The 23,509-nt window shown below is 36.6% G+C and overlaps 1 protein-coding gene across 1 annotated transcript in view; it reads left to right on the top strand.

Annotated features, from left to right (window-relative positions):
* Positions 1 to 2,519: 2,519 nt before the first annotated feature.
* LOC122802262 (olfactory receptor 6N1-like) overlaps positions 2,520 to 23,509 on the top strand; it is a 57,400-nt gene continuing 36,410 nt past the window's right edge. Inside the window, exon 1 of the mRNA XM_044071914.1 lies at positions 2,520 to 3,429. Coding sequence (XP_043927849.1) covers positions 2,520 to 3,429 — 910 coding nt within the window. The remainder of the gene's footprint in view (positions 3,430 to 23,509) is intronic.

The following is a 23,509-nucleotide window of genomic DNA, read 5'->3' as shown; positions in this document are numbered from 1 at the left end:
ATTCAGGTGTAGTGCAGAACTAGACACTTTAGTCATATTCTCTGACTCAAGGTAACATTACAGCAAACAACAGCTCACAGCCATTAGCTCTTTGCATATGTGTTAAGGCTTTCTGGATATCCCCCATGTATATTCATATTCACATATTTTCAAACTATTATTAAGTAATGCTTAATGATTATCACTATGTCTATTTTATAAATAAATAGTTTTGCTACTCTTCAAGGCAATTAGCACTTCAGGTCAAGGGAGACAAAAGATATCATCATCATCTTATTCTCCTTCATTACGTGCAGCATAAAATCATAACAAATATTTAGTTAGCTAGTTAGTTAGCTGGTAATTAGTAACAAGGTGGAACACATTTACAGAGGTACCCAGAGAGAGAGAGATGCTCTAAAGCAGAAAATATAGACAAGCAAATAAACAATTACAATTTAGATTTTAAAAATAATTAATGCAGATTCAAACTACATAAGTGAAAATACAAAAATTAACCTAACTGACCACAGCTGCCAGTCAGTGCACAACATAATGACATGTAAAAGCCTTGTTTGAATCATTAGGTGTGCTACACAATGGGGCAAAATTTCATGTAGTCTTATCCTATCATACACTGGAGCATGTAAGCAAATAACACCATTCTAAGACAGCAGAACAGGTGTGTACAGGTTGTGCCCTAACAAATACCATAAGGGATTATAACTACATACCTACAGATGATGTCCTGAATCAATTCCCTTTGCCCACTATTGTGCTGTTCAGCATACAGACATGCAGAGCAATACTAGCATCAAAAAAAAAATCTCTGCATTGTAGGAAATTTCTACCAGCAGTGGAGTTCCCTGTCATGCAAACAAACCTGCTACCACAAGTACACTTGTTCCTGACCCCACCTATTGATTCTGTTGAGTTCAGCACTATGGAAGCCCTTACAGCACTAGATCCCATTATTTCTTTGCTATGGTAATGACTGTAGCTCTGCCATCATGCCCAGTGAATGAAAACATTTTATGAAATGTCATATGGCATGATGGCAGAGCAGATCACAGCAGGGAATTGTTTGTCAGGCATACCATGCATTCCTAAGTACATGCTATGATGATTTGCAGCAATTCAGTCTACAGCAATGATATGCCTGGTACTACCCTCTGTATTGTGCATGTCTGTGCTGTAGTCAAAGAAAATGCAATGCTTTTGTATGCTGCCTAACACTGTAATGATTCATCTGTAAAAATCACAGTAATGACAGGCAATGTACAAAACAGACAGTGCAGAATGCATTTATGCAACTCCAAATTGTATTTTATAATAGGCTGAAAGGTCAGTCAAAATGTCACTGCACAGTATGCTGCATTTATGTGTTATTGTGGTCTTGTATTCTCGAGTCACTGTTTTGCTTTGTTTTGTTACCTTTTCACTTTTAATAAAAAGGAGATTTCTGAATTTGTGGTGGTCTTTGAAGAGCCTAGCAGTTTGGACAATATCAACTTTAATACCACAGAGTGTTCCAAACACCTCTGCAAGAAATTTAGGATGCAATTCAAGTACTGTTTGCATTGTGTTAAATGCATTCAGTACACTTTGTCTAACAGACATGATTTGCTTCCTCTTCCTTTACAGTGCACTTCTTACCACAAACAGAGACAAACACTCACTTTTTTTTCACAGCATAATACAGGCAAGCTTTCATGTGTATATTTTATATTTAGTAAGCTTTTCTTAGGAAACAATATACAAACATGCTTTTTCAAATGCAATACATCTTGCTGCACCTGTGTGAAATTCCATGCTCATTTTTGTGTGTGTGTGTGTGTGTGTGTGTGTGTGTGTGTGTGTGTGTGTGTGTGTGTGTGTGTGTGTGTTTATTCAATAACACCATCTGAGTTGTGCTCAAAAAAATGTTCACTAATGTATGTAGTTAAACTTTCAGGATATGAATCCCATACTGACTCCTAACAATATCCCTTCGGGGAGAGTCCAGGGTTATATTTATATATTGACAAAGTGCTTCTTTACATACTGCAACCTGTTCATGCTAGCTAAGTAGGTACTACATATTTGCAATAGATTGACATTTATCATTCATTGCTTATGATACTTGACTTAATTCTTATTTGATCTTATTTGTATTTTTCACATTGACATTGTTTCTTGTCTACATATTAGGAAGTTATTCTAGTCTGGTGTAAGTATCTGTTCATTTTTCTATGCATTGCACATAATGATTTGTGTTACATTGGTGTTAGTAGAAAGTTTCTTAGACATAATGTATCACTTTTTACAAATGGATACACATCTTGATGTGATATCTTGCTGTAATTCTGACTTTTAGCATCACACTCTTAATTAATATGAGAACCAAGCATATTCAAACATATTGGGAAAGGTTGAAAAAGTATCAAACATGAAAAGCTTTAAAGCTGAGGCTGGAAAGGTTTTAGGGTAAAATTATTGTTGCAGAAGTTCTATGATTTTTGGGTGGATTTTTAAGAGAAAGACAATCACATTAATGTATAATGACAGAACCTAATAAAACAGATTTTAACTTTCAAGAATTTTTCCTAACTGGTTTCCAGAATATGTGGGATAAAACATCAAAGATAAAATTGTGTACAATCTTCCTTCTTATTTACATAATCACAATTCTTGGAAATGGGGTGCTTGTAATTTTGGTCAAATTAAACCAAAGTCTGCATACACCAATGTATTATTTTATTTGTAATTTAGCATTTCTGGACATATGCATTCCTTCTGTTACAGTTCCAAAAATCGCATCTTATTTATTATTTGGGGACAGATCAATTAAGTTTGGAATGTGCTTAACTCAGATGATGTTTTACATTGGGCTATGGACTGCAGAGTCATTTTCTCTTACAGTTATGTCATATGACAGATATCAAGCTATATGTAATCCTCTCATGTATCCTTTAGTTATGAGCAATAAGAAATCCATCAGACTGTCTGTTTGTTGCTGGATAGGAGGCATGACTACAGGAATTATTGTTCTTCTTTTTGTCCTTACTATCCCAATGTGTAGTGCCAATAAATTAAACCACAGCTTTTGCGATTTCTTTGTTTTAGTTCAGCTGGCATGTACTGATGCAGAATTAAGTGCTGCTGCAGGTTTCATTGGAACATCATGTTTAAGTCTCTCTTTATTCTTCATTATGTTATCTTATATTAAAATTTTGCTATCACTGCAAAAAATGACTTCATCGAAAGGGCACAAGAAGGCTTTTTCAACCTGTGCAACTCATTTACTGGTTGTTATCATGTTCTACTTGCTAACTCTCTTTGCTATGATATGTAATAAAACACCTGCATGTTCAGGTGATACCTGGATTATGGCAGCTACACTGCAAACTATGTTGCCACCGATGATTAATCCATTCATTTACTCATTCAGAACAAAGGAAATTCAAGACTGCTTCATTAAACTACTACAAAGGACATTTTTATCTTGAATTGCCTTAGAAAGTAGGAAAGATGCAAATTTATACTTAAGGTGATGGCAAATTTCAGGTCCCTGTTGATCAATGTAAAATATTTACATTTCAAAAACAAAAAGTGAATGTGCAACACAAGCACTTAAACATCTTATGGAAAAGAAGCACAGGAAATGCTTTCAGGATTATAGTGGTGGCATAACTTATAAGTGTCCAGCTTTTAGTTGATTGTTGCTCTGGCTTAATGTAAATGCTGTGCTTAAAAAATATTACAGACTAACTTGATATGTATTTCCTCATAGTATCCAGCTCCATTTGAATAAGCTCAGTAATGTGCACTTTTCTGGAATCAATGTTTCAGTAAATTCCAAATGCAGTTGTATTTTTCCAGTAGTATATACATATTTCTTGGAAATGTGCAGCCATATGAGCTCATCTGCTGTAAATATTATATGTGTTTCATGTGATTTTTGTTACATGACATGAAATAATTCTAAGCAAAACAGTTTTGCCTCAGTAACTTTACATGCATCAACACAGTGCTAATATAAAGACTATACTGTTTTAGTATGTTTTTTTTTGAGAAAGGTAGTACTGTCTTTTCTTAACTATGTTCTACATTTTTGGTAGTTGAAAGCTAACATGCACTTACATCTTGTATATTTTAATTTCTACATCTCTATGAAAAATCCACAATGCCAATTTCTCTGTGCGTTAAATGGTGGTACTTAATGTTATACTGATATTTTTTTCTCATTGTTTGTAACTTTTTATTTTTCTTTTAATTACAGAGCATTCCTTCATTTTAAAACTCTAATGCATATTTTAGCCATATAAAATAGAGTCCAAAATTTGTGTGTCAACTCATGTTACAAATTGTGTATGAGGATAGTTAGTTATTTAATGACCTACTAGAATTGCGAATGTATTCCTGAGGTTAGGACTAAATGGAATACTTTATCTGTACTAATTGATTAAAACAAGAATAAATATTGAATTAATTTCTGAATTTTAAATATGAAAGAAACCTGGCAAAATAGTTTAAATGAATGAAAGAATGTGTATATGTGAAAGTGATGTTGCTCAACATTCATCTGTGCAACATAGTAAATCATGGTTTGAATGAAAAATGGGTAAGTTATTTAGAAATACTTATCAGCAGCAAACAGTAGCAAATAAAATAATTAGTTGGCATGATCTTGGAAAATAAATATATTTGATTGAGACATAGTGAAATCATGAGTTAATAAACAACTATGTCTAATAAAATTGATAAACAATAATCTGGCAAACAATAGATCAGAAAATTGACCTCAGCAGTTCAGTTATTCAAAAATCCAGTGAATCATCTTATTCTGTGGATGGACATGTGTCTGAGGCCTGCAGCAACCCCTTTCATAATCAAAATGTCTGACATCAAGGATGGGATGTCTTATTCATTTACAAAGTTAAAAGAAAAACAGAATGTGTTTATACATACATTTTTTTGAAGATTGTCCGCAAGTCAAATGCCTAGGATTATATAGAGTGGTGCTCTATGATTTGGGGGAAGTTACTAATTTTAGAAGGTAATGAACAAAAAATGCAAATAAAAAAATTCTGTAGTAAACCAGGTACTTTCTGAAAAATAAGGGGCAGGTCAAAGGATGGGTCATTAATTTTCCAACTAATAACACTGCCCTCCATCATAACATAATAAAAAAATCCAGTTTGTGGTACTCACAGTGTTAAAATGAGTTGGCATGTTTCTGTTTTTGACAAGGCAAGCCTTTTTCAAGGTTTGGTTTGCAGCTCTGTGTCCAGTGGCTTCTTTTTAGGTTAAACAGATTTTGTTTAGTTAGTTGTCTAGTTAGTTGTCTTTTATGCACATAAAACTGCTTAACATATTTATTGTAATACCATCTATTAAAGCTTGAAATATCAGATCGCATATTTATAACAAGACATATTGACAGATTTTTTTTTTATTTCAAAAATTTAATTTAATTTTCATCATACTTAAAAGTTGGTGAAATATTTAGTGGAATGGGATATATTTTTTATTTTGTTACATATTATTGTTATCAGCTACTTAGCTAGTATATAAAACTATATGATACATATGTACATTAGTCAGTTACTGATGATGCCAAAGGAGTTATAATATCTTAATTAATCAGTTGATTATGTCAATTAATGCATTTGTATATACTAAAATTAAAGCAATACAATTTTAATTTAAGACGTTATTCTCCTCAACAGTATTTTTGCAATACTTCTTAAAGTTGTTGTTGTTTGTCTTTCGGCTTTTTCCCAGTAAGCGGTCGCCACAGCGGAACTCCGGTCAGCTAATGATTGGCAGTATATTTTTGCGAAACGCCGAGGTGCCAGCTCGACGCCCAACCTTTAATGAAGGCACGCCCATTTACGCAGACATGTCTTTCGATTGCTACCCAACCGCGGGGAGGCCATGCAGACTCCACACAGAAAGTAAGGTATATATAACATATAGAACAATCTGAATGCAGACGACATATATATATATATATTTCTGTTGATATCTACATTTTTAGTACCTACTTTGTAGTCTACTGAAGAAGAACATTAATGTGAGATTTTACTGAAAATAAGCTACAGGCTAAAACATTGGAGCAACCTGTTCTCAATGTTTCCAGTGTGAGTGGCTGAAAGCAAATGCACCAAGGACTGGAATCCCCAAACTACATTTACAAAAAAAAATGTTGAAAAACACTTTTTAAGTGCCCCCCCCCCAGGTAGCAAGCCTGCCACTCCCCACAAGCTTATATGTACCAGCTCTGTGGTCATACAATTTGAAAAAGGGGGAAATTCTCTGAAAAACAAAATCACTTCCCATAAACTCACTGACAGTCATTTCCTATTGAGGAACTCTGATTGCCAGTGGGTTGAACCTCAGGCAATTGAAGCTTGAGTGTTCAGTTTTCTACTAACACTAGGTTACCCATTTTCAAGGTTATCTCTTCTCTCTGTAATACAACAGCAGGGTGTGAGAAAATCTCTTTAGAATCATAGCAGGTTATAAAGCACACCAAATCTGTTAACTTGCAAATGCATATACTCTGAAATGCTATCTACACAATATAATTTTTGTGCAGTGCTCCATCTGGCTTTTTCAGAATGACTGTTAATAACTGTAGATATTAATACTAAAATAAGTCATCCAATGAGTCAGTTATATACATATAGGTAATGTTATGGTAATACAATTAGGAGGGGTTTCTTTTTAATTCACCCTATACAGGGTTTTCAGAAGCACATAATACATTGTATAGTGCTGTCTTTGGTAATATTACACAGTGTGTTATCAGGAAACAATCTACAATAACCTAATAATAGCTGAGGGATCTAAATACATGTTCTACCATGCTATTTCATGAAGAACACTGACAACTTTACAGTATATGCCTAAATTGCTATCTATGTCAAGAATAGGTCTGTTACCACTGCAGTCACAGGTAGGTACTGTGTGTGTGTGTGTGTGTGTGTGTGTGTGTGTGTGTGTGTGTGTGTGTGTGTGTGTGTGTGTGTGAGTGTGAGTGTGTGCACCTGTAGGGGTCTGTATGACAGAATTGCTTAGACTGGTAAGAGGAACACTTGTTCTTTGATTCAGAGACATGCAAAATCAACTGCTAATAAGTTTTTGCTCATGAGAGATCTTTCATGTTGTTCAGTTTTTAGTGCAGCACCACTGGAGTTCACCAGTGAGGCTACAGCATAAATTTTTCTGAATGTCCCCTATAACTGGAAATTATTAAAAAAACACACACACTTTGTCTACTTTGATGAGATTTTATATACAAAATGAATATTTCTGCCTGGCTATACAAAGGACTTCATTACCAAGGGACACTTGTAATTGCATTACGTCTGGAAATTATCCTGACAAAATTGCTAATCTAGTGAATTAAAATCTAAATAGTATCCAAGCAATCCATAAAAAATAGTAATGAAAATATGATGACTGAAAAGATAGGTTAAACTGTGATGCAGGTAAATATTCTGGCCAGTGAAACCTGTAGGATATATAGCTACTTCTATTTATGCGAGCATTTGAATAGGTTTGAATAGGTGTGTAATGGTGGGCTTGTGTGTGTGTGTATGTATGTGTGTGTCATACCTCTCAACCTATTACAGCAAGAAATCTAGACAAAACTATAAAAATAAGTGGGACCAAGGCCCAAAAATAGGGACAAATTTTAAACTTTGCTCTTACAAACTTAGAAAGATGATAGAATAACAGGTTTTGCATTATCGCAAATTTTCTGAAGGGTGTGATGTCTGAAACTCAAATTTCTGTCATTATTTAAGTCTTTAATGATTTGCCACTAATTTGGCTGACAAGCACAATTTTATGAAATATGGACAAGAAATATGAGGCAAAAATCTGTACAGTCTGCAAAAATCTGTACAGTTGAGAGGCATGCGTGTGTGTGTGTGTGTGTGTGTGTGTGTGTGTGTGTGTGTGTGTGTGTGTGTGTGTGTGTGTGTGTGTGTGTCAGGGTGAGGGAATTTGTACATGTGCATGGGTGCATGTTTGTGGTATGTGGGCCTGCATGTGAGTGCATGTATAGTCATGTGTTTGTATGTATGTGTGTTTGCCAGCAATGGTCATTGCGTAGTGCAGAGACACTATAATACATAATCTTACTTTAGCAAAAAGGCATGAAGAGTAAGTGTTTGAAATATCCAAGTACCTCAATATGGGGGTAGAATGGACACACAGTAAGTTCAATATTATCATTTCTTAGAATATTCCTTTTTCTCCAAGGTATGCTGATCTCAGAGTCGATATATATAAGTTTGGGGGTATGAGTGGCTTGTCCCCCACATTGGGTGCGTAAAGGTGCTTGCCCACCTGCAAAAACAAATTTAAAGGAATTGAATGATATTTGATATTCACTCTTCGCTTGCATTTTCAGTTTGCTTTTTTTATTATCATGTCAGGACTTGCCATTCAAGTCCCAGTGTTTCAACTGGGAGCTGGCATGAAGTGATGTTGATATCAAATTGAAACATTGATACAAAAATGTTGTCATTGATTCTGAAATTAACATAGTGGAGTGAGTATTAGATTATCAATCACTGCATTTCTTTTTGTTTAAAGAAAATGTACTCTTCAAAGTGAAATTACTGAGTGGGCTTCCCAAACTCTCTGGCAGCATATTATGGTATCTACAGTATGCATATGAAGATGTTCACTTACACAGATGAAAGAAATGTTTATAGCAATCTCACTACTCTATTTTGTGTGTGTGTTCCTGAGGGACATACATATTGCTGGATAGCAGACGCCAAATCCTTTTCTGAAACAAAGCATAGGGCTTAATTAGGTCTTATTATAGTTTTATTTAAGAGTGATAAGGGAAGGGACCTACAGTTACTGAAATAGTACATGGCTGAGTCTCAAGATGCTGCTGGAGAAAGATGGCAGGTTCCTGAATTGATTTCCAAACCTAGCTGTCTTGCAGATTCTGTGCTTCAGTTTTGGTACTGCAGGATTCTGGTAGGACGGAAATGGTGAGTTTTGTTTTTGTTTCACCTCTTTTCCCTGTTATTCATGTATGTGCAACCTTATAGTTAGTATGTATACAGATGGGAGCTGGGAGGTTTTCCACTACATTAACTGCTACAGGGCTGGGGTTGGGGTGCTTGAACCCTGTAAAAAATATTTATGAGGTTGTATGTTGTTTGGAGTGCTACTGTTTGGGTATGCACTGTTTTGAATATGTAGACTTTCTGTCAGCAATTTACTAACCATATAGTTCTAGATTTAATTCAATTAGAACAATGCATGGAATGGGATGAGATAGTGTCCTTGGGTTGTACCAGAAAAAAAATACCACTTCTTCCTAGTGAGATTAACAGTTAACTAACTAATTAAACCTGAAGGATGTGGAAATTAATTCTTTAATGAAGAAATTATATTGCTGGATATATTAAAATATCACTTATACAATACTCTTTGGTGATGAAACAGTGTTAATAAAAAACATTTCTTAATAAATATTATGAAATGTGTTACCATGTTCACCTTATTCTGTAAATAAAAATAACTGCTTAGAATTTTCAGAGGTAATCAGATGATATAACAAGATGTATAGTCACCATATTCTTAAGTGCCAATATTTCTTGTAGGCAGCCTCCAAAATAATGCATTCTAGTTACAGAGTCCTATTGGTTTATTTTACATTTTAAAAGCAATAAAATATAATTAGAAGGCTAAACACATATAAAATATGGCTGTCCTGTGAATGCATCTTTTTTTCTTGGTTCAGTTTAAGCCATTTTACAAATAATTATTTCTAACTCTCAAACATCTGATGTTGCAGCACAGCCTCATACAAAAGTATACAGAAGTCATAAAACCCAGATGGTACCCCAGTCAGTATTCCCAAAGGCAACATGCAGTCTGTGAATGACTGCTTAAATCTCAGTGATACACAAGAAATAAAGAAAGGAAAGCCTGTTTAAACAGTTAGTTCTGACTGTGTTAGTGAATGAAGTAGTTTAGTAATTTTTAGCTACCTTGATAAGGATGCCAGTATCAAAAGATCCAGGAAAACTGCATTAAGAATCTGATATGAATTCATGTTTTTGAATATAAATGAAAACCTTAACACCAAGGCTTCCTCTGTACTGCTGCTCTTTGTTCTGCAAGCTGGATTCCAAAACAAGTTACTCTAGGTTCTGGATGTTACCATAATCTGATGAGGAACCCCAGAGTCCTATTTCTGATTTCAGACCAAGTTATGTTAGGTTCTGTATGTTACCATAAATTGATGAGGAATCCCAAGCCCTATTTCTGATTACAAAATAAGTTACTCTAGGTTCTGTATTTTACCATAATCTGATGAGGAACCCCAGAGCCCTATTTCTGATTTCAGACCAAGTTATGTTAGGTTCTGTATGTTACCATAAATTGATGAGGAATCCCAAGCCCTATTTCTGATTACAAAATAAGTTACTCTAGGTTCTGTATTTTACCATAATCTGATGAGGAACCCCAGAGTCCTATTTCTGATTTCAGACCAAGTTATGTTAGGTTCTGTATGTTACCATAAATTGATGAGGAATCCCAAGCCCTATTTCTGATTACAAAATAAGTTACTCTAGGTTCTGGATGTTACCATAATCTGAAGAGGAACCCCAGAGCCCTATTTCTAATTTCAGACCAAGTTATGTTAGGTTCTGTATGTTACCATACATTGATGAGGAATCCCGAGCCCGATTTCTGATTACAAAACAAGTTACTCTAGGTTCTGGATGTTACCATAATCTGATGAGGAACCCCAGAGCCCTATTTCTGATTTCAGACCAAGTTATGTTAGGTTCTGTATGTTACCATAAATTGATGAGGAATCCCGAGCCCTATTTCTGATTACAAAATAAGTTACTCTAGGTTCTGGATGTTACCATAATCTGATGAGGAACCCCAGAGCCCTATTTCTGATTTCAGACCAAGTTATGTTAGGTTCTGTATGTTACCATAAATTGATGAGGAATCCCAAGCCCAATTTCTGATTACAAAATAAGTTACTTTTGGTTTTGTATGTTACCATAATCTGATGAGGAACCCCAGAGCCCTTTTTCTGATTCCAAAACATGAATATGACTCACAGTGCCATTGGCTCTAAAAGTAACTACATAGCTCGTTGAAGTCACTGGGGCTATTAAATATAGGTGACTCTACCTATGTGCCAGTAAAGGTCCCACAGACATTATATGGAGAAAAAGCATGCTTTCTTATGTAACAACAACCTGTAGAAGTGTGCTACAGCATGGAGAGAATCCTGCATGCTGCTGTAGTCCTGCTTATACTTCAGTAACCATCTACACATCGACACTGTTAGTAAAAGTACTGCCCATTCTACACTGCATTTTCACTGGAACTGACATGCCCACAGGGCATCCTGCTGCTGACACCTGCCTGTTACCTCTAACTACCTTTAGGGCCATGTACATTATCCCCCAAGTATGCACTTGGCTACTGTAGCTGTAGGTATAGTGCTAAATGCTGCTCAGCGCCACAGTGAATTTTCAACAGCCATGTCTCTGCAACTGAATTTTACTTCAGCCATGCGTCCTCAACCAAATGTACTAGGAGGGAAAATATCTCACTGCATAACTATCTGAACCAATTGGGAGGTTATGCTATGTTCTGGAAGAAATAATCTTGGTGCTTTAACCCCCTCCCCCCTCCAAAATTTTGATGACTATTTTACTGCGTTGATGTTTTATCTCTGTCAGTTGTGTGTCAGAACAACAAGTAACTTAGGCAGACATTTTGAATGCATAAGAATTTAAATATGAATACCAGCTGATCATAAGGTGCTCTCTCTGAATGACATGCAGCAGCTAGTTTTATATAAGGCATTGCCCTGATGGGTAGATGATGGCAGTTAATTTGGCAATTCTGCTATAAGTGCAGGGAATATATCCTCTAAGGTAATTGGGCAGGTGGCCCAAGGTGTTGCAGCTTAGAGATGAGAAACAGGTAAGTAAGCAATATACTGGTGTCATCAATACGACATTCTGAGTCTATACAGACTTCCATGTTTGACTGTGCTTTGATTGGTTTCGTAAAGGTAAAGTAATTATCAGCAAGGACATCCAGTCTTTTCTGCAACTAATCTGCTCTATTGCCCTGTGTTCCTCATAAAAAAAATATTTATAGACCTCCCTGGGGTTGTGTCACTGAGCAAGAAACTTGTTTGTTGAAATCAATAGGTTGTTGCTTATTAAGAATTAGCCTAACATTATTAAACCATGTCTTGACTTTACTGAAAGTCAGATGTAGCCATCTGATTAGATTGCTCTCTGTAAAAAAATATGGAAATAAAATTAGTTTTTAGTATATTGAATGAGTCAGAATTCCTTCAGTATGATGTAACATTTCATAAAGAGGACACATGGAAAATAGTATTAAGACAAAGATCAATCCTTGGAAATCTCCAATATTAGAATCAAAGCTTTTGGGCAAATTGGAATACAACAATGCCCTACATTCTTACAGAGAGGTAGCTGGAGAACCATGCCAGTGAGTGTGTATGACAGCATAATTAGCATTGCACCCTACTCATAAACAACACTTGCAATAGCATAACTATTGTATGCATGGGATAGCTTATACAAAAGCAGAAAAGTATTTTGAAGCAAAGATATGGGTAGCGCAGAACAGTTAACCAATGACAAAATGAAGAAGACCAGCACCATGGCATAGTGGTATAAAGCCCTGATTTTAGCCCAGGTGACCTGGGTTCAATTAGAGGTTCAGGCATCTGAGAAAGTGCTAGGGAAAGATGGACATGTCCATCCTATGAGGAGGGAATGTACCTGGGCTCACTCAGTGATCATTACCTAGAGGTGGCTGGTGAAATGAAGGGGAGCATCATGCTTAAGGAAATAGGCAGGAGACATTGGCTGAGTTGCTACAGATTACAGTACACTTTTCGTCAAGTACATATGCTTGACTTCCTCAGAAGTTTAAAACAATGAACAACAAAAATGCAACAGTTATATACTACATACTTTAATTAAATTAATTGGTAGGCTGTGTACTTCCTCATGGTTTTAATTTAGTTGCCATGGTAACGTAGTTTTTCCTAATCACAACCCTTTTTGTGTATTCCGGACAAGTATGGAGTTAGTAATACGACCAGCCCACCAAGTTAAAACAGTATAATAAAATAATGAGAAAGATGATAATAAAAATAGTGATAAAAGTAGTGCAACCTAGTGGTAGTAGGTAACACACTGGTCAACAGTCCGATTGCTGTTTAAACAAGTGTTTCGAAGGGTTTTTGTCTTGGTTGTAGTATTTAGTAAAGTAAAAGTACCCATTGAATTAAATTAAGAGACTTGCGTGGTGGAAAATATGCAAGTCGCATTCATACTCAACAAACCAAGCAGTCGTGGACCTGAGGGGTCCACCTCCCAGTCGATCACACCACCTTAGTTGCACACAGTTGGCAACACTAAGCAATGCCAACAACACCAAACCTAAACCTAAACACTACAAGATTTTATCTTTTAAAAATATGTTTTGTATATAATCATAGTTATCAGTTTAACTTCCTTACCTAAACTACCTTAGTTGAAACAGTGAATTCCAGTCCATTTTACCGAATAGACCTAAAATAGTCTACAAACGGGGTAATAATTTAAAAGAGCTACTGGAGGGCACTAGGCAACCATACACAACTAAGTTAGGAATGTTCAAGTGCCACATGTGCAAGTACTGTAAGTACATTGACGAAGGATTGAACTTTGAAATAGGGGACGAAAAGTTCCGGGCCAATTCCAAGTTCAATTGTAATAGCAAACTAGTGGTGTACCTGGCAAAGTGCTCCCATTGTCCGGCATTCTATATCGGGAAGACCGATAGGAAGCTTAATGAAAGGATATATGAACATCTATATAGCATCAAAAACAACAAGATGACTAATGCCTTAGCCAGGCACCACTATGACAATTCAGGTCATGAGTTCAAGTTCAGGGTAATAGACCAACAAATTAGGGATGTAAGAGGAGGGTATGATTCACTTAAACTAGAAAGGAAAGAACTCCTCTGGCAGTTAAGAACTAATGCAAATCAGAGACCAGGTATTAATGAAATGACCTCTATAGCATGTATTCTTAGATTGAAGAACCTGGAGAGGTGAATGTTGACCTTAATGGCCAACATTCAAACCCTGTTACCTCTAATGATTTTGAAATTGGTTGTAGGCAAACTTGAAAGTAAAGAACTGTATACAACAATATTTACTTAGCTACTTAAAGGCCCAGGGTGTTTTGAACTGGCTTTCCATCAAGGGTGAGAGGGTAATTCCCCTACCTTATTGACGCCAGGTTAAATATGCCCTACCTTCTCTTGATTGAAGTGGGATAAGATGAGACAATAAATTGAAAACAATCTAGGTGGGCCTCGCAGGGCACCTACATTGGTGGTTAGTGAGTCTAGAATGTATTAGGCAAGATGTATGGTACTACGACATAGACCAAATTAATGCACTTGAAATGGGAAGTACACCCAAATGTTTTTATTTAAGTATGTACATCTATCTGTCTTTTATATTTTTTCCAGAGTGACACTGATTTTTTAGTAGTTTTTATGGTGTTTCAACTAAGGTAGTTTAGGTAAGGAAGTTAAACTGATAACTATGATTATATACAAAACATATTTTTAAAAGATAAAATCTTGTAGTGTTTAGGTTTAGGTTTGGTGTTGTTGGCATTGCTTAGTGTTGCCAACTGTGTGCAACTAAGGTGGTGTGATCGACTGGGAGGTGGACCCCACGGGTCCACGACTGCTTGGTTTGTTGAGTATGAATGCGACTTGCATATTTTCCACCACGCAAGTCTCTTAATTTAATTCAATGGGTACTTTTACTTTACTAAATACTACAACCAAGACAAAAACCCTTCGAAACACTTGTTTAAACAGCAATCGGACTGTTGACCAGTGTGTTACCTACTACCACTAGGTTGCACTACTTTTATCACTATTTTTATTATCATCTTTCTCATTATTTTATTATACTGTTTTAACTTGGTGGGCTGGTCGTATTACTAACTCCATACTTGTGCGGAATACACAAAAAGGGTTGTGATTAGGAAAAACTATGCTACCATGGCAACTAAATTATAACCATGAGGAAGTACACAGCCTACCAATTAATTTAATTAAAGTATTTAGTATATAACTGTTGCATTTTTGTTGTTCACTGTTTTAAACTTCTGAGGAAGTCAAGCATATGTACTTGACGAAAAGTGTACTGTAATTTATCACACTTAAAGTTAATAAAAACTATTGGTTTTACTTGTGAAGAGGGGGCCTGTTCCTGTTTTTCATTTACCGGCTGTTTGTTTCCAATATTTCCTGAGTTGCTACAGAGACAGGATGACATGCCAGCATTTCCTCTTTGTATGCCCACTCTAGGACTTCAAGTGCGATGTGAGCAGAAGCTGCATCATAATGGGAAATATTTTTGGAGGCAGAATGCTGTACCAGAGCCCCAGTCTCTTCTGGCCCTGGACACAGGTTGGACGAGAGTGGAAGAGGCTGGTAAATAACAAAAGGATTTGGAAGTAGCTCTTAATCAGCTGTGGAAAAGCAAAAAAAAAAAGAAAACAAAAAGCAGTAACACAATAAATGTGGCCGTGGTGCTGCAGCAGCTAGTGTTGTTGCCTCACAGCAAGAGGTTCTCCGGTTTAATTCTCAGCTGGAGTGCCTTCTGTGTGGAGTCTGCATGTCCTCCCTGTGGTCGAGTGAGTTTTAAAGACATGAAGATGTGCCTTCTGTAAAAGTTGGATGCCAGGCTGGCAACTCGACACCTTAAAAAAATCCAGTGCTAATCAATCTGCGGACCAGTGATCCATTGTGGTAACCCCTAACAGGAAAAGCAGAAAGACATTGCTAGTAAGACAATAAATGCACTATTTCAGTTTTCTGAAATAATGTCATTCAAAAAGAATGAGTATCATTCACAGTGATGTATATGGAAGTGGAAACAGTCATAAATATACAAAATTAAGGACTGTAGATATTATCACAAATGCCAATGAAAAATGAGACACTTTCAGTTTATAATTACTCATGTCATTACGGCTAATGATGACAGCACAGCAGAAGCACCTAAACATCCAACTGCATACTGTTACCACAGTGGAAGGTGCTTTAGGATGTGGAACCTGTATAGCAGTCTGTCAGGGCTGGAGCAGTTGCACAGGCTTTTCCTGGTTTAATTTCTGCAAGTTTTTGGGTTTCTAATAGCATGATGAGAATGGACCCCATTCCTAAGTCAAAGTATAATTAAAATTAGTGAAATTAGTATTGTTTCAATATTTGATATTTGCCAAAAGTGCTCTTCACAACACCCGCAATTGCCCAGAATCGAATCCTTTAGCAACACATATACAGAGTAACATGTATAGATCGCATATCTAAATAAGATTGCAAATAGCTTTTTATGAGACCCAATACTCCTACTACTATTGGAACTGTCTGAGTATCCTTCTTCCACATTGCCTTCATTTCTGCTTGCAAATCCTGGTATTTTATGACTTTGTGTCTCTCTGTACCTAAGACAATGTAATCACTTGGTATAGGAATTTCAATGATCAGTGCTACTTATGTCTTCTTTTAATGTACTAATGTATCTGTTTCTTGCATCTATTGTTTGAACTGCTGGTAATGGGTGATCTCATGTGATATAAACTTCATTATTCTTTATAATGCTTTGTAGTTCATGTTTCCAATGCTTTTCAGCTACTTCAGTATTGTAATGTTTGAAAAATGAGACACTTTTAGTTTATAATTACTCATGTCATTACAGGTGTTGATGACAGCACATCAGAAGCACCAAACATCCAGTTGCATGCTGTTGCCACAGAATAAGGTGTTTTAGGGGGTCTATATTATATTGCTGAAACAGTAAAACAGAGAATGCCATTTCAGCGACACATAAACAGCGAAATACCACTAATGCGAACAGCCTGGTCACTGATTTTTTTCCTATCTCAGCATAATACAGACACAATAAATAACAAGCAATGTCAGTGCAACTGCAGTCAAACAGTGAAAAATCATATTCCGAAGAAAACTATCCATAAGGTAATACATTTCCATTAGCAATGTATGTGTCTGACAGACATTCAAAATAAATGGAACATCTCAGTAATATGTGGATAACACTTGAGAGAATATACACTTGCATCGGCAGCAGTCCCAGACAATCAAAACTATCTGCAATATTTTGCAGATTCCATTGCAAAACAAAGATGCATGCATACACACACACACATGTGCATACACACACACACACACACACACACACACACACACACACACACACACACACACACACACACACACACACACACACACACACACACACACACACACACACACACACACACTTTTTTTTTATGGAATCCATTGTAATCCAGAAAAATGTAAAAATAAATAAATAAATAAATCGTTGCAGTGAAGTTGCATCCACAGCCACTGTGTGGAGAATGCAAGTGTCACACACACTCAAGAAAATAAGGTGAAAGCAAAGCAAATGTTGGGTGAGGGTGAAGAAGAGGGGCACACATGATGTATGACTGCCTAGGAAACCCAGGGGGAGAGTCAGAGGGGCAGGACTAGGCCCATTTTTTTTTGTTTTGATGGAGAATAGAAAGAATGGGAAAGACACAGAAAGAGGAGTTGGGGAAAAAGACAGGTACAAACATATTACATACCAGCCATGGTACACCTCAATAATACATTATGTGCCAATGTACAAAGCAGTGCTGAGATGTTACAAACTGTGTGATAGTCATACCAAAAGAAATGTTACTGATGGTAGGTATAAGACACAGAATACTGCCCAATGGCCACAGGACCCAGATATCTCCAATGTAGTAGGAACAACTGTACAAGGAACTGTAGAAAATCAGGAACTTTTTCTGCAGTTCCTTGTACAGTTGTTCCTACTACATTGGAGATATCCAGGTCCTGTGGCTACTGGGCAGTATTTTGATTCTTGGTTTGGTCTTTTTCATTGTTATAAGACACAGAATGCTAACAAAGGTTCATATACTAGGCTAAGGACCACTGGGGCCTGTATAAGCCTAACCTCCCAACCCAGCTCAATAGCCCAATTGTGTTCCCATGTAACATGGGCATCTACTTGAAGGGCTATGTTAGGAGGTTACCAAAGACTTAGTGGGGATACAATAGTTAAGGAATATTTACTACTGGCCTCTGTCTATCAGAGACATGGGTGTCAGACTGAGGGTGAATTTTCAATTTCCCATCCAATGGTCAAGATTACATTTGAATATGGTTAGGGATGGAGTCTATGTCACGAGTCTATATCATTTGAATGAGTGCTCATATTTTTGAACACTCTAAAGAGCAAAATGACGGACCTCAAACTCATTATTACACCTCCCACTAAATATATATACCAACTATGGGATCGCACTACAGTGAGGAAAGGGCAAATATTCCAACCTTCATTGTACTGTGTTCCCACAAGAAGCACTTCGAGGTCCGGCATTTTTACTCTTTAGAGTGTTCAAAATTCTGAACATTCGATCATATGATATAGACCCTACTTCACATGGCTGGAGAGCATATTCTAGATGGGGATTTTTTCAAACAGATATCTGTCTTGCCAGCATGTACTATTTATGCTGCAAGCAAAGTTTAAATCCTTGAATCTAGTGTTTCTGGTGGTATTTATTTTGTGGATGTGCAAAAGGTCCATCACAGCCAGATCTGAGGATGTCTTATATGCCAGACATTGATCTCCTCTCAGTAAGTTGTACGAACTGCATACAGAGATACGGATTTAAGGCAATCTGTATAGGACAATATATTAATACCCTGGATTGTCTTGGTGAGGACCTCTATCAGCATTCTAACTGTTGCATATGCCTAATCAGGTACATGCCTTGCTGACATTGCAGTACACAATGAACATTAAACATCATCATACACTAAGCTATTGGCAGTGCAAGTGAAAACCAAGCAACAGCAAAACTGAGCACATCCAGCAAAGAAATTGTAGGAACAGAAAAGATGAGGAGAGATTAAACCCTACAGTGCTGCATGCAAGAGGAAAAATAACAGCTATGCACCGAGCCCCACAGCAGTACTACAGCAAAACAGTTTTTTGGTTGTTAGGAGAAGGGAAACAGAATGCTGTTGTCAAAGTAGACATTGCATACCAGAAGCAACACAGATGGCATTCAGGAATGCAATGTAGATAAATGACATGTCATGATGTCACATAAGTCAAATGAACAGAATGCTCAGCATAAATACCCCCACCAATGATATGCAGTGTTAGCCTGTCATGTAGAAACCACATGGTGATAGACACTTGGTATGAGTAATTAAGAAATGCATGCCTGTGCATTCACACGTATGTAGGAAGCATGGAAAGTATGTGAGGGAATGCACTACAAACAAGTAAACTATGAACACAGGTGGATGTATCAAAATGACCATGACGGTATGTGTATATGCATTGCATGTGCATGCCAGCCTATCATGGTGGCACAACTTCTTCCCACACAAAGAGTACACCTGCAGGCCAACAATGATACAGTACACAAAGGTGCACAAAACATATACATATGCCATGTATATGTATAACAAAAAACAGGAAGCTATAAGAAGGAAAGGAAAGGGAATGGACAACATGTGTCTACAGTAGTAGAGTAATGCATGCTGAAATGGCAGTCTCATACAAAATGCCACAAGAACGTGCATGCCCAAGTAAAACCATTGCACATGGATGTGTCCCCAACACACGATAGACTGAAAATGCTCTTTAAGGTGCATGCAGCTAAAAGCCAATATCTGATGTGTGCATCGTGCATCTGTGATGGCTGTTAACATGTTTATATTCAAAGAACACAAACAACACAGTAATGTGTAACATGGAAACAGCAATTAGCATAGGTACATAATAAAATTGTGGTTGAATATCACATACCCATATGTAATGCTAAGCAGACATTAGACAACAGATGGCACTGTCACAAAAAGCAATAACAATATTGCATGTAAATGTGTCTGACTGATCAAAGGACCATCATGTATGCACATCTATGGCACAAAACCTGTGGGAGCAATACTCTTTTATATTATTACATTACAATGGTTGTTTTGTGTGTTGTCACTGTTAGGGGTATACAAATGTACAGCCTTACTAAGCAATACAGGCAGTTTATACAGAAGGAAAATGCTCAGAAATGTAAACATGTAATAGACAGCAACGGTATACACATGTCAGAAGTGGTTTGTGCCATAATAACAAGGATGAACAATACGATAATGTGTTAAAGGTGCCCTTGATATGATAACATCATCCGATAACAAAATCAGCTTGTTGAATGGCAATCCTTACTGCTGATGTCATTTAGCAAGGAGACAGGCTACTCAGAGATGAACACCTGAAGCATAAGTGATGAGAATGTAAGACAACTGGTTAATACAAAGCACACAAAGTACCATGAAACAGCATACACAAGGGATGGGAGTTTATGACACAACAATGCCACAAATGTAGCAGACACCCTATTATGACATGTATGTCAAAAGGCTTACAACATGCAAATATTTCAACAATGTTTGTGAAGTATGCACCCATATCAACCATATATACATATTTATATGTGAATGGCACTACCTTCTTATATTTGTGGAATGTCATAAAACCTAGCAAGTTTAATGTATCACAAAAGTCATGGGTCATCACTGTGCATTTAGTCATTTGAGCTCTGTCAACAAGGCAAGTGTGTGATATTGGCAGACTGCAAAATGCATCTGACCTGTCATATACAAGGTCATTCTAGATCAGAAATAACAATCTCATGGGCCACTGTATGCAGATGAGGCAGGCCAAATGCAGAGTACAGGAATAGTTTACCTGCATGTTTGCAACACTGTCAGCATAAATGACAGCTTATGACATTCATGTGACATGATGCTGATACTGGCAGTGACATATTTGCACGTGTTGTAATGCAGCTAAATGATATAGCCCCACATGATCTGGATTGTGAAGTGTGCATCATAAGGTACATATTAAAAGTATGAATGCAGTATGGGATGTGTGCATAAACTTGTGCTTAATAATGAAAGATAAACAACTAAGAATACATTATGGTGGCAGCATGACATGAGTGGAACACACAAATGATACCTACAGTCCAGAGCACTTTCCTTAATGGGGGTCAGACGTAATGAATGACCTTTTTGGCAATCTCCTGGAAGGAACCATACATGGCACATGCCATGTCTTGGAAGAACATCCCCATCATGTCCTGCATCTGTGTCCTGAAAAGGCCCATGGCCACATTGCATATATGGGCCCTCAGGTCATTGTGCTGCTGTGGTGGAGGCCACTGTAACTGACAGACTGCTGGAAAAATGGCTCTTGCTGGTCCCAGTCATTTATTTTCATTAACATCCTGCTGTCCCCATCATCCCTGGTGTCAGAGTCTGCTGCAAAATGTTAAGCACATTGCCTGTGGTGAATGAGTGGACTGGCACTGGTCCCAGAATTTGCAACATAGCAATAAATGTAAATCATCACTATAGTAATAAAAAATAACAGTAAAAGATAACAGCAATATGTAATATATATCAGAGTCATAGACTGTGTACAATAATGATTTATTACCCATGTAATGTGTCACTACACTGAGCATTAATCCATCTGCAATGTTTTTGTCTCAACGTGCAATATAGCCTACCCTAACACATACTCACTTGTCTTGTCATGTCAGTCAGATTGTTATTGACAACACAATTGCAAAACATTTATGCCATACATAATGCAGTCATACAACTGAATAAATGGGTCAGATGATATCATTATCTCATTGGAAAGGAACATTGTACATCATGTTCATTGTGTGACAATGTTGTATAGGAATGTTTATGCTAGTTAGTTTCACACTGCACTGTGGGTAACCAATAACATCAAAGAATCCTTACATTACAATGGGAGTTGAATGTTTAGTTCAAATCTTTACACATTGTCCTTTCAAGATGCAGCTTGGCCATGTTCTGCTGTATGGACATAACAGAAGTACATAAAAATTGTTATCAGATCATATAAGTATCACTCAAACCAAGCAGATTGCATAGACATATGCAACTGACTTCTTGAAACAGCATGTACTCATAGTGGACATCAGTGGAAAAGCGCCACTAACACAAAACACAGAAGAATGCCTTGTGATGCAGAACTGTGCAGAAAATATGTAATTATATTAAGTGTTAAATTCAAGTAACATACAGCATTATAACTCTGCTAACATCACTGATACTGTGAGATGGTACACACTCTTCCACTACAGGAACAGCAAAACATGCCCATCATGAAGAAAGCTGAAAACCCCTACTATGCATATAACCTGCTCACTATACAGTAATAAATCAGCATACAATTAAAAAATAGACAAAACATTTAAGTTAAAACATTAAAATATATATAAAATGAATAAAGCTCAAATCATTGTACTCAGATAATTATAATTTAGGTTGTGTCTGCAAACATCATCTTACTTCAATGTACCACTATCAAATGTTTAATCACATGCATGAATGCAGGCACACAAAATAATGTGCATAGAAAATGCGATGCACACCAGTTTAACATGTAGGAGATATACCCTGCTGTGCATTATGAGAAGGTTGTGTACAAATCTGCATTTGTGGATTCCTTCTGCATAAACATTTCAGACAGGAGACAGAGAAAGGACATCACTAAGAGTACAAATTAGGCTGAAAGTATTAATGCATACCTCCCTCCTATCACTGCAGTCTGTGCATTGTCTCAGTGCAGTAAGGAAAATTTAGCAGAGAGCAATGATTCTGCTTTATGAGTTTAGACAACAGTTAGTGTTATATTATTTCTGTGTATAACATTATCAGAATAAAAGCATTTTATATGATCACATAGTTTAATATAAACCTCTGTAACAATTTGCACATATGGACTTATAATTAACAGTGTATATGCATCTCAAATACTAGGATAACTGACAAGAAATAAGAAAAAGTGAGATTCAAACCAACAGCATTCAGCTCTGTCTGTGTTATAGTCCAGAAGCTTTCCTGCCTACCTACTTGTCCTATGCTATAAAAGAAATGTTATTCAAACACATGTGATCTGTGAGCACACAAAGTATAACATACAGTACCAGATGACCCTTTCTAATCATGCAATATAATATACGGAGAAATCATGGTGGACACAATGTGATAAAAGCCAGTATATCATCTGAAGAATGATATGATTAGCATTATGCACTGTGGATAGTACAATTAAACTAGGTTAATATTTTATGCACAAGTTGCAGGGGGTTACCTTTACAACGGTATCATGTGACCCGTGTAAGTATATGAGAAATATTAATACTTTTCACATACATAAAAACACATAAACGTATGAATAATGCATATACTGATGTTTTTACAATCATATTTACATATTAGTGCTAGTATTGATATATATGTGTTTACATGTGTG

The sequence above is a fragment of the Protopterus annectens genome, chromosome 5.part0, assembly GCF_019279795.1.
Source record: "Protopterus annectens isolate FY-2018-M chromosome 5.part0, PAN1.0, whole genome shotgun sequence".
Lineage (NCBI taxonomy): Eukaryota > Metazoa > Chordata > Ceratodontiformes > Protopteridae > Protopterus > Protopterus annectens.
The sequence above is the reverse complement of the archived record's forward strand: the minus strand, read 5'-3'. Positions and strand labels throughout refer to the sequence as shown.